Source organism: Rhinatrema bivittatum, chromosome 5, assembly GCF_901001135.1.
Source record: "Rhinatrema bivittatum chromosome 5, aRhiBiv1.1, whole genome shotgun sequence".
Classification (NCBI taxonomy): Eukaryota; Metazoa; Chordata; class Amphibia; order Gymnophiona; family Rhinatrematidae; genus Rhinatrema; species Rhinatrema bivittatum.
The window spans coordinates 317,389,139-317,406,141 of NC_042619.1; the positions used below are offsets into that span (position 1 = coordinate 317,389,139).

Below are 17,003 nucleotides of genomic sequence, written 5' to 3' on the forward strand. Positions count from 1 at the left end.
TCTGGTGGTTTACCATATTGTCTAATAAAAGAACTAGTGTGTGTCTGTCTCCTACACTAATCCTGACCAGTGCTCCCTCTCAGGATTTCCCACGAGGGCGTGGCCACCTGCCACTGGTCCAGGGATCCACCCACAACTACTCTAGATAACTACAGATTGCTAAATACCAGCTTTAACAACAGAGCTTTCTGACAGAGACTAAATGCACAACTGAATCTTTATGGGTAGAAATTCCTTGTGTGATGGGGATGAGTATAGTGATAGTTCCTACCATCCACCTGGACAAGATGGTGAGACAGACAGTGAAATGCTAAGAGAAATTAGGGAAGCTAACCAAATTGGTAGTGCTGTAATAATGGGAGATTTCAATTACCCCAATATTGACTGGGTAAATGTATCATCGGGACATGCTATAGATAAAGTTCCTGGATGGAATAAATGAGCTTTATGGAGCAATTGGTTCAGGAACCGATGAGAGAAGGAGCAATTTTATATCTAATTCTCAGTGCAGCACAGGATTTGGTGAGAAAGGTAACTGTGGGGGGCCACTTGGCAATAGTGATCAAAATATGATCAAATTTGAATTGACTGGAAGGGGGACAGTAAGCAAATCCACAGCTTCTAGTCCTAAACCTTTAAAAGGGAAACTTTAATAAAATGAGAAAAATAGGAAAAAACTGAAAGGAGCAGCTACAAAGGTAAAAAGTATGCAAGAGGCTTGGACATTCTTAAAAAAAATACCATCCTAGAAGCACAGTCCAGATATATTCCACACATTAAGAAAGGTGGAAGGAAGGCAAAACGATTACTGGCATGATTAAAAGGTGAGGTGAAAGAGACTATTTTAGCCAAAAGATCTTCATTCAAAAATTGGAAGAAGGATAAAACACAGGCTAAGAGAGAATTTGAAAAGAAGTTTGCCGTAGAGGCAAAAACTCACAGTAAAAACATTTTTAAATATATCCGAAGCAGAAAGCCTGTGAGGGAGTCAGTTGGACCGTGGATCGAAGGGTTAAAGGGGCACTTAAAGAAGATAAGGCCATCATGGAAAGTTTAAATGATTTATTTCCTTCGGTGTTTACTGAAGAGGATATTGGGGAGATACCCGTTCCGGAGAAGATTTTCATGGATAATGATTTGGATGGACTGAAACAAATCATGGTGATCCTAGATGATGTAATAGGCCTGATTGACAAACTGAAGAGTAGTAAATCACCTGGACTGGTGATGTTCTTAAGGGAGGCTAATTAACTACATAAGTACATAAGAAATTGCCATACTGGGTCAGACCAAGGATCCATCAAGTCCAGCATCCTGTTTCCAACTGTGGTCAATCCAGGCTACAAGTACCTGGCAAGTACCCAAATGCTAATGGTGCCAATAATAGCAGTGGCAATTTTCTAAGTCAACTTGATTAATAGCAGTTAATGGACTTCTCCTCCAAGAACTTATACAAACCTTTTTTAAACCCAGCTACACTAACTGCACTAACCACATCCTCTAGCATTCAAATTCCAGAGCTTAATTGTACTTTGAGTGAAAAATAATTTTCTCCAATTAGTTTTAAATGTGCTACTTGCTAACTTCATGGAGTGCCCCTAGTCCTTGTATTATCCGAAAGAGTAAATAACCGATTCACATTACCCGTTCTAGACCTCTTATGATTTTATAGACCTCTATCATATCTCCCCTCAGCCATCTCTTTCACAAACTGAACAGCCCTAACCTCTTCAGCCTTTCCTCATAGGGGAGCTGATCCATCCCCTTTATCATTTTGCTCACCCTTCTCTGTACCTTCTCCACTGCAAATATATCTCTTTTCAAATGCGGCAACCAGAATTATACATAGTTGTCATATTATGGTCTCACCATGGAGTGATAAAGGCATTATGACCTTTTCCATTTTATTCACCATTCCCTTCCTAATAATTCCCAACATTGTTTTGTTTTTTTTTGTTTTGTTTTACTGCCGCAGCACACTGAGCCATCAATTTCAATGTATTATCCACTATAGCGCCTAGATCTTTTTCCTGGGTGGTAGCTCCTATTATGGAACCTAACATCGTGTAACCACTAGGGATGTGCATTCATTTTGGACGAATTAGGCAATTTCAACGAAATTTCCTAATTCATCCTGTTTCAGGGAACCCGAAAAATGAACAGGAGTTAGCACGCACTAACTCAAAAGTTTGGGTTACCTGAAAAAAAAAAAAGTCTGAACCGTGGGGAAAGCGAAATTTCCCGCAGCGGGCCGAAACTGAAGCCCGAACCGAATGGTTCGGACGATGCACATCTCTAGTAACTACAGTATAGGTTATTTTTACCTATATACATCACCTTGCACTTGCCCACATTAAATTTCATCTGCCATTTTGATTCTCAGTCTTCTAGTCTCTCAAGATCCTCTTGCAATTTATCACAATCCGCTTGTGATTTAACTACCCTGAATAATTTTGTATCATCTGCAAATCTGATTACTTCACTCATCGTATTTCTTTTTAAATCATGTATAAATATATTGAAAAGCACTGGTCCAAGTATAGATCCCTGAGGCACTCCACTGTTTACCCTTTTCCACTGAGAAAATTGACCATTTAAGGCTACTCTCTGTTTCCTGTCTTTTAACCAATCCATGAAAGGACATCTGCTCTTATCCCATGACTTTTTAGTTTTTTTAGAAGCCTCTCATGAGGGACTTTGTCAAATGCCTTCTGAAAATCCAAATACACTATATTTACTGGTTCACATTTATCCACGTTTATTAACCCCTTCAAAAAAATGAAGCAGATTTGTGAGGCAAGACTTCCCTTGGGTAAATCCATGCAGACTGTATTCCATTAAATCATGTCTTTCTATATGTTCTGTGATTTTGATTTTTACAATAGTTTCCACTATTTTTCCCAGCGCTGAAGTCAGGCTCACTGGTCTATAGTTCCCTAGATCGCCTCTGGAGTGCTTTTTAAATATTGGGGTTACATTGGCCACCCTCCTGTCTTCAGGTACAATGGATGATTTTAATGATAGGTTACACATTTTAATTAATACATCTGAAATTTCATTTTTTAGTTCCTTCAAATCTCTGGGGTGCATACCATCCAGTCCAGGTGATTTGCTACTCTTTAGTTTGTCAATCTGGCCTACTACATCTTCCAGTTTCACAGTGATTTGATTCAGTTCATGTGACTCATCACCCTTGAAAACCATCTCCGGAACTAGTATCTGCCCAACATCCTCATTAGTAAACACATAAGCAAAGAATTCATTTAGTCTTTCTTCAGTGGCCTTACCTTCAGAGTCCCTTTAACCCCTCAGTCATCTAACCGTCCAACCGACTCCCTCACAAGTTTCTTGCTTCGGATATATTTAAAAATGTTTTTATTATGAATTTTTGCCTCTACAGCCAACTTCATTTCAAATTCTCTCTTAGCCTGCTTTATCATTGTTTTACACTTAACTTGACAATGCTTATACTTTTTCCTTTTTTCTTCAGATTGATCCTTCTTCTGATTTTTGAAGTATGTTTTTTTGACTAAAATAGCTTCTTTCTCCTCACCTTTTAACCATTCCTCCTGCCTTTCTTAATGCATGGAATACATCTGGACTGCGCTTCTAAGATTGTATTTTTAAACAATGATGACGCTTGTTGTACACTTTTAACCTTTGCAGCTGCACCTTTCAGGTTTTTTTTTCTATTTTCTTCATTTTATCAAAGTTCCCTTTTTAAAATTTAGTGTTAGAGCTTTAGATTTACATATTGTCCCCCTTCCAGCCATTAGTTCAAATTTGATCATTTTATGATCATTATTTCCAACTAGTGGCACCACACCATTACCTCTCTCACCAAATCCTGCATTCCATTAAAAATTAGATCTAAAATAGCTCCCTCTCTCATTGGTTCCTGAACCAATTGCTCCATGAAGTAGTCATTTATTCCATCCAGGAACTATGTATCTAGCATGTCCCAATGTTACATCTACCCAGTCAATATTGGGGTAATTAAAATCTAGCCAAAAAGACAACGAGCTCACGCTTCACTTCAACAAATATTGTCCAACCAAAAGTGCAGAAACCAGATCAAGTCCCAATCGAAGAAATTCCAAATGCAAATTTTTTATAAATGTATTGTTGTTTTTATTGCGGCAACTCCACTGACTTAAATTACAAGCATCTTTTTGCAGAAGTCCCCCGACACTGTCCCGTGTTTCGCCAGAGGCTGCATTGGGAGGGACCAAAGATTTCACAAACAAATCTATAAATAAAGCATATAAACGATCAGGACAAAAATGGACAGTACCAACCCAGCAAAAGTAACACATATTACATTTAACAGGTTACCATACCTGGATGCAGAAACTTCTAACATGGCAGGGAGTGCATTAGACCTCAATACAAGCAGGTATTTAAACCAAACTGAGTTAGATGCGAAACTCAGGTGAAACGATAGCGATGCTCCAGGGAGCCAATCACCGGCTCTCCCGACCCTGAAGCGCCAATAGCAGTCAAGTGAACAGGTGCCATTCAAGTTCTCGATTCAAACCCTTAGGTGTTACAGTATCTAAAGTGAAAATCCACCTTTGCTCCTTATGACCTAAGTGTTCAGCATAGTTCCCTCCCCGAGATGGACGAGGAACCACTTCAATAACAAAGAAAAAAAGGTCAGAGATAGAGTGTAAGCACTGGGCCCAGTGTTCAACCAGGGGTTCATTCTCTCGGGAATTCCTAATGTTAGAGCAGTGTTCAATGATATGCATTTTAACCATCCTAGATGTTTTTCCAACATATAGTAAGGAACATGGCATTTAATAATGTACACTACCCCGTGTGATGTACAGTCAGATTCAGATTGTGAATCCTCCGGGTCGCCCTATTGTGTCGGGGGTTGGCTCCCTTTTGGAGCCTCTCTCCCAGTTTGTGGACTTATTTTTAAAACCGCTTGTCCCTAAAATAAGGTCACACATTCGGGATTCCTCCCACCTCATCTCTATTTTACAGGCTATGCCCACACCATCTGGTCCTTTTTTCTTTGTCACGCTGGACGTAGTCTCCCTTTACTCAAATATCCCGCAGGCGGATGCGTTGGGGGTTGTGGAGGACGTTTTGAACTCACATCCCGCTCCGTGTCGGGTCCCAACATCTTTTTGCTGAAATTAGCAGAATTGCCTTTGACTAAAAAATGTTTTCGGTTTAAGGATACATTTTACCAGCAGATCAAGGGTTCAGCCATGGGGGACACCATGGCCCCCAGTCTGGCGTGTCTCTTCGTGGCTAGATTTGAAGAATTATTCATTTATCCATCCGAATGGTTTAATTCTATCTCTCTATGGCTGCGATTTATTGATGTGTTCATTATCTGGCAAGGGACAGATGTACAATTTTTTATGTTTTTAGACTGGCTGAACTCGCTCAATCACAATCTACAGTTTAATTTTTGTATACATCCCTCACGGATAGCATTTTTGGACATCTTAATATCTGTTGATGGTGATAATTTCCAGACTATGCTGTTCAGAAAAGAGACTGATAGGAATACCCTATTATCATTCGATAGCTGTCATCCATGTACACTAAGGAACAACATACCGACAGGTCAATTTTTGAGGCTCCGGAGACTTTGCTCTACCCGTGCAGAGTTCTTAGATCAGACCAGATTTATGTCAGCACGGTTTATTGCAAGAGGCTACCCCATAAAGGTGATTAAGAATGCTTTCAAGCGGGCTCTATATGTAAATCGTGATCTGCTATTTCTTCCCCAGATTCGGCCATCTGACGTTACCAATAATTGCATTTTACCATTTTCCACCCTGAGCCAGGCGGTAACGAACTGTTCGGAAATATTGGCAGGCTTTATCACTACGTCAGCTCTTTCAGGGGTCTTTATGCTTCACCTATCGAAGGGGGAGGAATTTAAGGGATAGAAACATAGAAATGACGGCAGAAGAAGACCAAACGGCCCATCCAGTCTGCCCAGCAAGCTACGCACTTTATCCATTTTTATTTCCCTTTTTCTCTCTCCCACCTGTTACTATTGGCTTCCAGTACCCTCCAGCCCTAATTCCCCTCCACCCCACCACCAATTTAGAGAGCAGCGCTGTATCTGCATCCAAGTGACATCCAGCTCAATTAGGGGTAGCAACTGCTGTAACAAGCAGGCCACACCCTTGCCCCATACTCTTACCCACCCCTGTTATTATTTTTTGTTTGTTTTTTTTATTTTTTTTTGAGATAGCAGCCCTCCATCCTTCCGCTCCGTGAAGGTGGAGCAATAACTACTGGCCACTGGCATCCCGCTTCGTGAATGCCTCTGTGGCTACTGCCGCTCCGTGCAGTGTTTTGCTGCCTCCACTTTATTCACGCCCTCTAGGCTTGATGGATCCACAGTGTTTATCCCACGCCCCTTTGAAGTCCTTCACAGTTTTGGACTTCACCACTTCCTCCGGAAGGGCATTCCAAGCATCCACCACCCTTTCCGTGAAGAAATACTTCCTGACATTGGTTCTTAGTCTTCCTCCCTGGAGCCTCAGCTCGTGACCCCTGGTTCTGCTGATTTTTTTCTGGCGGAAAAGGTTTGTCGTTGTCTTTGGATCGTTAAAGTTTTTCAAGTATCTGAAGTAATGAGTCTGCACTAGCAGAGGATGGATTAATTCATCGGATTCTACTCGGGTTGATGTGGATCCCACAACATCTGGCACACATAAACCATGTGGTAATTGTTCAATGTGTTGTCATACGGACACTTTGTCATCATTCACACACCCGAGCACCCATAAAACTTTTTATTTGAAATCTGAATCTGACTGTACCACACACGGGGTAGTGTACATTATTAAATGCCATGTTCCTTACTATATGTTAGAAAAACATCTAGGATGGTTAAAACGCGTATCATTGAACACTGCTCTAACATTAGGAATTCCCAAGAGAATGAGCCCCTGGTTGAACACTGGGCCTGGTGCTTACACTCTATCTCTGACCTTTTTTTCTTTGTTATTGAAGTGGTTCATCTTGGGGAGGGAACTATGCTGAACACTTAGGTCATAAGGAGCAAAGGTGGATTTTCACTTTAGTTACTGTAACACCTAAGGGTTTGAATCGAGAACTTGAATGGCACCTGTTCACTTGACTGCTATTGGCGCTTCAGGGTCGGGAGAGCCGGTGATTGGCTCCCTGGAGCATCGCGATCGTTTCACCTGAGTTTCGCGCCTAACTGTTTGGTTTAAATACCTGCTTGTATTGAGATCTAATGCACTCCCTGCCATGTTAGACGTTTCTGCATCCAGGTATGGTAACCTGTTAAATGTAATATGTGTTACTTTTGCTGGGTTGGTACTAAGTCCATTTTTGTCCTGATCGTTTATATGCTTTATTTATAGATTTGTTTGTGAAATCTTTGGTCCCTCCCGATGCAGCCTCTGGCGAAACACGGGACAGTGTCGGGGTACTTCTGCAAAAAGATGCTTGTAATTTAAGTCAGTGGAGTTGCCGCAATAAAAACAACAATACATTTATAAAAATTTTGCATTTGAAATTTCTTCGATTGGGACTTGATCTGGTTTGTCTGCACTTTTGGTTGGACGGTAATTAAAATCTCCCATTATTACTGCACTGCCAAATTGGTTAGCTTCCCTGATTTCTCTTAGCATTTAATCATCTGTCTGATCATTTTGGCCAGGTAGACGATAGTATATTCCTATCACATGGGATTTCTACCCATATAGATTCTACTGAGAATTTAGTCTCTTATATAATCTTTATCCTGTTGGACTCTATACCCTCCCGGACATAAAGTGCCACACCCCCAACCAGTTGATCCTATCATTTGTACCCTGACATAGCACTGTCCCATTCGTTATCTCCTTCCACCAGGTCTCTTAGATGCCAGTTATATCAATCTCATCATTTGCTGCTATACACTCTCTCTCCCATCTTACTTCTTAGACTTCTGGCATTGGCATACAGACATTTCAAAGTGTGTTTTTTGTTTGTATTAACTACATGTTTTTCAGTTGATATGGATAATTTGGAATTCTTTAGCTCAGGTGATTTTGTACTTATATGCACATGGACGACTTTTGCTTTTATTGGAACCTCTCTGTTGGGATGCCCTAACTCTCCTGTTTCATTAGTATCCTTCAAAAATACATTCCTATGAACAATGCACTGCTGAGTGACTATCAGCTTTCCCCCAGTTTAAAAGGTGCTCTATCTCCTTTTTAAAAGTTAGTGCCAGCAGCCTGCTTCTACTCTGGTTAAGGTGGAGCCTGTCCTATCAGAAAAGTCTCCCCCTTCCCCAAAAGGTTGTCCAGTTCCTTACAAAACTGAATTCCTCTTCCCTGCACCGTCTCAACCATGCATTGAGACTCTGTCTGTCTGCCTCTGGGGACCTGCACATGGAACAGGGAGCATTTCAGAGAATGTTAGGGTGGTTAGGAAGTCTTATTGTTTACTTGGGCCAACGGGAATGTACTGGGGAAACTGGTAATTGCGTTGGCATGCGTGTCTATTAAAATCGCTCCACTTATTTGGTACAGGTAGCATTTGTGAGCTCATGCCCACATCCATTTAAAATTGTATGTATTCACATACAGCCTATTAAATACCATGCACATATGCTATCATATGGCCGCGTCCTTTGCTTACATGTACACCTGTGCGGCTGTTTCAAAGTTATCATCTTGAGGATAACTTTAAAAGAATTGTGCACAGTGGTATATACATGCATATGTGGCCGCACATAGTTTTGCCATAGTATTTATAACATGCATATGTTTACCCCACTAAATACACATGTATGTGGTTTTCTCTTTTAGTTTTTAGTACACACTAACTCAGATAGTGTTCTAAACTGAAGTAGTGTGCACTATTTTGAATTAGTGCGCGCTAAATATATTTAATTTTTTTAATGAAATTTTTTAAAGTGAAACTAAAAAAATAAGGAAATAAAAAAATGAAATAAAAATTAAGCAAGTGTCCTATTGTTTTTTAATGAGCAGTCAACGGAGTGCGTGAAACAAGGGAGTGGCTCGAGAGCGACATGCATATTGGACAAGCAAGAGGGAGCACTTGGACAATGCTGGACCTTTGGCCCTCAGGGAGTCGCATCAGCAGAGAGAGAATCAAAGAGTCACACTTACTATAAATACAGTCTCTTCATGTTGTAAATATTACAAGCCTTTTCACATTGAGTTCCCACTCTGGAATAATTTTCCTCAAACGTCCAGGATTCTACCATTCTTTCTACCTTCAGGGCCAAGCTTTACAACCACTTATTCCACATGGTTTAACCTGGTCGGTAAATTACGGTAACCATTCTGACGTTGACTATATTGTATTTACTATGTATCAACCTTTAGGTTGTACTTATTTTATTGTAAGGCATTTTGGTCGGAGTGCCATATATAAAGCAAAATATGTTCTTAAATCGACTCTTTGCTGAGGAAATGCTATCAATTCGACATGGTAATTCTTCACAGATGCTTGTTGTCTGGATACTCTAATGCTTTAGCAATTTGACACTGAACTCTGGGAGTTGTAAATTACGAAAGAAACTCAGCTTCACCCTTAAATTCTATTTGAAGCCAATTGTTTTTCACAAAAAAGGACATAACTATTGTGAAATCAAGATCTGATTAGCAGCGCTGGCCTTTGCTAAAATCCCACTGCTGAGCTGAATGAGGTAATGGTCTCTGAAGCAAGAGTATTGATTTTTCAGATATCATCTTCTAGTTGAATGCTGGAGAAACTAAAATATACAAAACATAAACAACCAGTAAGCCTAAATGGCAAAAAATGGTTTAAAATAATTGAAATAGATTTCATAGTAGCAACTATAAAAGCTCAGATTTTTAGTTTATGCAAAATTGCTTTGTTGTAAATTTGTAGATGGATCACTGAAAAAGAAAAATTCAGATGTAGGCAAAATATTTTTCCTTCCCAAACCTTTCTCACCCCTAACCCTTCTTGAGGAGTAATGCAAGTGTGGGATTATAGTGCATTTCTGTGATGATGCGTTAGCTCAAGGGCAGTTGTGTAGGGAAGAACTTCCCTCTGTTCCTGAATCTCTCGTTTTGTTAGGTTTCAGAAAGTATAACTTGTGGCGGGATTCTTTATTGTGGAGACACAGTGCTTAGAGAAAAAAAGACTGGAATCTTTGTGTTTCTGTGTGGCCTGGAAGCCACTTTTGGCTAGGACTCCATACCTGCTCTCCTTGTAAAATGTACAGGACAACCCAACAATAAGACATCCTGCTGTAGGTTATATTTTCTAAAATTAGCCAAAAAGACAAAGGGGCTGGTGGCATTTTACAGTCTTAACAATATATCGAGGTGTGAGCTTTCTGGCAAAGTGGACTATTCTCTGTTGTGGGTGTGGATCCTTAGACAGAGAAGGAATTGGTGCCATGGGTTTGGCAGAGCTGGCTGAGGCAGAGGCCCAACTAGAGCTTCACCTATACCAGCCGTCATTCTCCTTAGGTTGAGCCCTCGGGGGGCCTCTGCGGAGCTGGAGATCCATCGAGAAAGGTTGGTCACAGGCCAGGGTTCGGGGCAGGTAGAGTTCAGATGTGGTCAAGAATCGAGCAGTGGTCAGTGGCAGGTGGAGTTCAAGTATGGTCAGATCCATGTAAGGGCAGGTGGGATGGACAGGCAGGCAAGAAGGCAAGGAACAAAACAGACGGGCAGGCAAGGACAGTGAAGAAACCAAAGAACTGAAGACTGACCACAGACAAGGACCACGGGAGCAAGGAGTGAAGGAGACCAGAAATTGAAGAGATGAAGACCAGGATCACTGAGGCAACTCACTCTATTTCTCAGTTGTGGACCTGTTGCCAGGGCAAGAAGGAGCTGCAGTAGTGCCCTTGATTAGGCCTACATCTGTGAGGTCATGATCGGGTGCTGCTGGCTTTTCCCCCCGCGAGCAGCAACGTCAGGCATGCATGCGCACCTTAGGAGGGCCTGGGGAAGTGGCAATGGTACGTCAGGAGTAGGAGAGTGCAGCGGTCTGCCGCATGTCCGTTTGGGGGCCTTCCCCTGTTTTGGGGCTTCTTCCACCGGGCTTGGACCTGGCAACATTCTCAAACACATTACCTCTATAAGGTGCCACCAGCCTCTCTGTGGTTTTTGTTGGCTACCCCTCTGGAAGGTTTTAGTCTGTTAGGTTTTCAGATACAGTAGCTAGAAAAGTCAACAGATAAGTTTTAGGTGATGCCTTTACATGGGATTAACTCGATACATCTTTCCCTTTCAAAGATATCTTAACCATCAACCTCCTTGAAATGAAGCAGATATGTGAAACTACACCACTTTTCACTAGTAATGCTCCAGTTCACAGGAGTATAGGTTATAAAACAGCACGGGACGCAAGTCTCTTCTGTCCTTTAAACATTCATTTTTTTCTGGTATCAGGCAGTATCGATTCTGAAAGAATGCTTTATTAAGTAACACATTTTCACACTAGAAATGGACAGTGGGTCACAGGTGACCACGATTCAGTGGGTAACCCATCCTCTTTTTTTTTTGTGCTTATTTTATCTCAATAACTTTCTATCCAAAAGCCATCAAGATTTTCTAAAACTATGCAAAAATGAGTCTGTTGGGAATAAATGAGACATGTTTGCCTCCTATAGTTTTCATACCAATAATAACCTCTTGAAAGGAGACATCTATTGAAACTGTTGCCCATGCCTAAAACCCTCATTTTGGGAGTTCCAGAAAGTATAACTTGTGACTGGATCCCTTATTGTTTTAATGGAGAAAAAGACGGTAGATCCCTCTTGCTTCATTGACATCCAACACCTACTGCCCTATTTCTCTTGAAGAGATGGTGGCTGATCAATGGAGAATCCTGCCACAATTTATATTTTCTTTAAACTAAACAAAATGCCATGATATGACTCATCTTTGCCTCCCAGTTTTAATCATAACCCCCCACAAATAAATGTACCTTAGATTTTGTGCATGCCCAGATGATCCACTTGAAGAGGGTCATATGTAATACCTTGTCTGACAAAAATTCTCATCTTATTTACTTTCAGAAGATATAATTTAAGGCAGGAATCTTTATTGTTTAGACACTGTTTCCAAAGGGAAAAGTCTGCTCTAGGTCAGAGTCCCAGCCCCCCCCCCCCCCCCGGTGTGCACTGGGGTCCGAATTTCCAATTGGGCCTCCCCCAGTTCCCTCCCAGTCCACTTTAATTAAGGAACGGACTGGGATGGAATTTCCCTACCCCCTCTTCCTAACCTTTCCCCTCTCCACCCCAACCCCTAAATCTATCCTAACTAACCCTTCTTTTTTTGTTTTGTAACTTACCTGATCTAATGAGTAGAAGTAAGTTACTTGTGCCGGCGGGTGCTGTCCCGGTCTGGCCCACCCCCTTGGAGAGGCCCAGCACTTGCGCACATCGCGGGGTTTACGCACATGGCCGGGCCCATTTTAAAATGCACGTAGCGTGCACAGGGCCCGGCCATGCATGTAAACCCTGCTTTTTACGTGCATGGACCTTTGAAAATCCACCCTTTAATCCAGTTCCCAGCCTGAGCCTGTATCCAGTCCCCAGCCTGGGTCTGCATCTAGTACCAGTTCCCACTTAGTCTCCTGCCCATCCTGTGTCTGTATCCAGTCCTAGTCCGTGTTCAATATCCACTCCTCAGTTCCAACCTGCCTGTCCAGCCTTCTCCAGTTGCCAGTCCTCAGCCTCCAGTCTGTCTCTGCCACAACATCCAGCCTGTACATGACCTCAGTTCCTGCCTGTGCCTGTCCTGCTTTGTTCAGCCGCATCCTGCCTGCCCTGCCTCTTCTAGCCTGACTCACCATGCTGTTCTGCCGAAGAAGCCAAGCCCCACCGGCCCCCAGTAGCCAAGGGCTTAACCTAGAGGAGAGGGGGCTTGCTAGGCAGAAGATAAACCAAAGCCCTGCCCTAGTCCGGTGGGGGTGCACCCAGAGTCCAACCTTTACCTCATAAGAGAAAAATCCTACCATGAGTTATGTTTTCTGAATTTAGACAAAATTACATTTACAGATATGTTTGATGTGGTTTTCTTGCCTAAAGTTTTGTTACTGGACCGGATGGTATGCATCCTAGGGTCCTGAAGGAACTAAAAAATGAAATTTCTGATCTATTAGTTAAAATTTGTAACCTATTAAAATCATCCATTGTACCTAAAGACTGGAGGGTGGCCAATGTAACCCCAATATTTAAAAAAGGCTCCAGGGGTGATCCGGGTAACTATAGACCAGTGAGCCTGACTTCAGTGCCGGGAAAAATAGTGGAAACTATTCTCAAGAACAAAATTGTAAAGCATATAGAAAGACATGATTTAATGGAACATAGTCAACATGGATTTACCCAAGGGAAGTCTTGCCTAACAAATCTGCTTCATTTTTTTGAAGGGGTTAATAAACATGTGGATAAAGGTGAACCGGTAGATGTAGTGTATTTGGATTTTCAGAAGGCGTTTGACAAAGTCCCTCATGAGAGGCTTCTACGAAAGCTAAGAAGTCATGGGATAGGAAGCGATGTCCTTTCGTGGATTGCAAGCTGGTTAAAAGACAGGAAACAGAGAGTAGGATTAAATGGTCAATTTTCTCAGTGGAAAAGGGTAAACAGTGGAGTGCCTCAGGGATCTGTATTTGGACCGGTGCTTTTCAATATATATATATAAATGATCTGGAAAGGAATACGACGAGTGAGGTTATCAAATTTGCAGATGATACAAAATTATTCAGAGTAGTTAAATCACAAGCAGACTGTGATACATTGCAGGAGGACCTTGCAAGACTTGAAGATTGGGCATCCAAATGGCAGATGAAATTTAATGTGGACAAGTGTAAGGTGTTGCATATAGGGAAAAATAACCGTTGCTGTAGTTACACGATGTTAGGTTCCATATTAGGAGCTACCACCCAGGAAAAAGATCTAGGCATCATAGTGGATAATACTTTAAAATTGTTGGCTCAGTGTGCTGCAGCAGTCAAAAAAGCAAACAGAATGTTAGGAATTATTAGGAAGGGAATGGTTAATAAAACAGAAAATGTCATAATGCCTCTATATCGCTCCATGGTGAGACCACACCTTGAATACTGTGTACTAATCGGAGAAAATTATTTTTCACTCAACGCACAATAAAGCTCTGGAATTTGTTGCCAGAGGATGTAGTTAGTGCAGTTAGTGTAGCTGGGTTCAAAAAAGGTTTGGATAAGTTCTTGGAGGAGAAGTCCATTAATGGCTATTAATCAATTTTACTTAGGGAATAGCCACTGCTATTAATTGCATCAGTAGCATGGGATCTTCTTAGTGTTTGGGTAATTGCCAGGTTCTTGTGGCCTGGTTTTGGCCTCTGTTGGAAACAGGATGCTGGGCTTGATGGACCCTTGGTCTGACCCAGCATGGCAATTTCTTATGTTCTTATGTTAACTAAAATATTACCATAGAATGATTCCGTTCCATTCATTAGAGAATGTGTGAGAATATACTATGCATGTCTATATTCTTTATTTAGTCTTATTTCAGAAAATGTTAGAGCAGGATGTTGTTTCATTGCTGTTTTTCTCAGGGAACCTCAAGGGTAGGGCCATGTTTGTTTTGAGAACCACTTCCTTACATCAAAATAAATTGATTTTTGTTAGTATCCACTGATCAGCAGAGTTTCCAAAGCTTTTTCCTTATGATTTTTTTTTAAGTTAAAATCTGTCCTGGTGTCCTATCTTTGTGACTCTACATTAGTAGGGTATTATGATATGCCATTTTATGGTTGATCTTATTGTCTTGGGCAATTGGAATGGAAATGTGATTGATAAACCATTAAATTATCTGAACTGCTCTCTTTTTTTTTGTCCTCTGTTTCTCTTCCCCACTCCCCCAGCTCTCATTTTTTCTTGATCTTTCTGTCATCTTTCTCTCCCTTGTTTTACTTCTCCCCCCCCCCCCCCCAAACCTAAGTGCAGACAATAAATAACACATTTCATTGGCTTGAAATGGCCCATTGTTATGTTTTACACTGGCTATGGAAATAGCAATCATTTCCTTGTTAATGACTCTTACTATAATACTGCCTGACTAATGAAAATTATGTATTTCTTTAAGATTTCTAAGCACAACCTCTCAGGTTTATAGTGGAATACATTTGTACATTTCAATGTTTTATAAGGTAACAAGCCGTAAAGCCCGTTAAAACGGGCTACATCCCTCTGTCTCTCACCTCCCCCTCATTCTCTCTCCCCTCACTCTTCACCACCCCCCTCCCCCACCCACTCCTCTCCACCCTCCCTCTCCTCTCACTCAGTCCCCCCTCTCCCTCACTCCCTCCCACTCAGTCCCCCCTCTCCCTCCCTCCCACTCACTCAGTCCCCCTCTCCCTCCCTCCCTCCCACTCACTCAGTCCCCCTCTCCCTCCCACTCACTCAGTCCCCCTCTCCCTCCCTTCACCCACCTCCATTTCCTCCCGGCGCCGTAAGCGCGACTTCCCGCAACCCTCACCCGGCTCCATTAACTCCTCCCGCTCCTGCCGGCAGATCTCGGGGGGGGGTCACTCCCGCGCGCGCGGCAGTGACCCCCCCGAGATCTGCCGGCAGATCTGGGGAGGAGAAGTAGCGGCACCGCGCGCGCGCGCGGTGCCGCTACTTCTCCTCCCGCTCCTGCCGGCAGATCTCGGGGGGGGGGGGGGGGCGCGGGAGTGACCCCCCCCCCCCCGAGATCTGCCGGCAGATCTGGGGAGGAGAAGCAGCGGCACCACGCGCGCGCGCGGCGCCGCTGCTTCTCCTCCCGCTCCTGCGGCCCCACCGCCATTTTTTTTTTCTGATCGACATCCTTGCCCGCACATGCGCAGTAGAGCTGCGCTCTACTGCGCATTTGCGGGCCGTCGGTCACAGGCCATTTATAAGGTAGATTTTTTAGCAACAGTCTTGCTCTTTCAGTACTTGTTTTTAAGGTCATACATTTGTATACCATGCAGGCACTCTATTTATTTATTTATTGGCTTTTATATACAGACATTCCTGGGTACATCATGCCGGTTTACAATATAACTGAAGGAGGAAAATACAAAAAATGAGGGTGGGGGGGAGGGGTGCAGCTAGGAAGAGAGAAGGGGCGAGAGAAGAGGGGGTAATAGAGGAAGAGGAGAATAGGAACAGTACCTGATGGAAAAACAACCAAAGAACATATGTAACATTCCAAATTATACACTCAAAAAGGGACTGTGTATAACATTATACACTGTGGATAACCTCATACACTATATATAAATTATACACTCCAAAAAGCACTATATACAACAATATACATTATCTTTAACTAGTACATACAGAAGACACTATATATGACATTACAAATTATATGTTCAGAAAGGCAACTATATATAGTCTATCAGGGGTTGCTATTGGGAAGGTAGGGTTTAAGGACAGGGGAAAGGGGTATATAACGGGGATAAATAAGGAGGTGCAGAGATATGAGACAAATCGGAGTACAATTAAAGGAATAAAGGGAAGGCTATAAGTACGGGAATGACAGGGCTCTATCTCTGAAGGGGTAGGCGGGCTTGCTTCATTTTCTTTGTTTCTGTTTTCAAAGGTCCCACCTGATCTGCAGAATGAAGTGCTAATCAGCCTGCTAGAGACTGATCCAGATGTAGTGGACTATTTGCTGCGAAGGAAAGCTTCCCAGTCATCGTAAGTGCAGCTGATTATTTGTCTTCCATCTTCTTGCTTGTTTTTCCCTGCTCTCCATTGGAAATGTCAACAAGGTTCAGATTTTCCATTATCTTTTTTGACCAGCAGTCACTTTGGGGTAGATAATCAAACTAGATCCTAGCAAACCCAGTAGGTATTTTTTAAGGCAGGAATACATTGGTAATTTAGATTTTTCAAAACAACCCCATTAGTGTCTCCTCACACCTAACCCTACCCCAGGTACGCCTCCAAGGATGCAAGAGTAAAAGTACCTACATTGTTGACATACACGGATACTTTTATCCACTCAAAAAGCCCATTTTCATGGGTAAATAATTTACCCA

The 17,003-nt window shown here is 42.2% G+C and overlaps 1 protein-coding gene across 1 annotated transcript in view; it reads left to right on the forward strand.

Moving 5' to 3' along the window:
• ARHGAP6 (Rho GTPase activating protein 6) overlaps positions 1 to 17,003 on the forward strand; it is a 269,412-nt gene that overhangs the window by 207,565 nt on the left and 44,844 nt on the right. Inside the window, 1 exon segment of the mRNA XM_029603281.1 lies at positions 16,562 to 16,659. Within this exon segment, the coding sequence (XP_029459141.1) occupies positions 16,562 to 16,659 (98 nt within the window).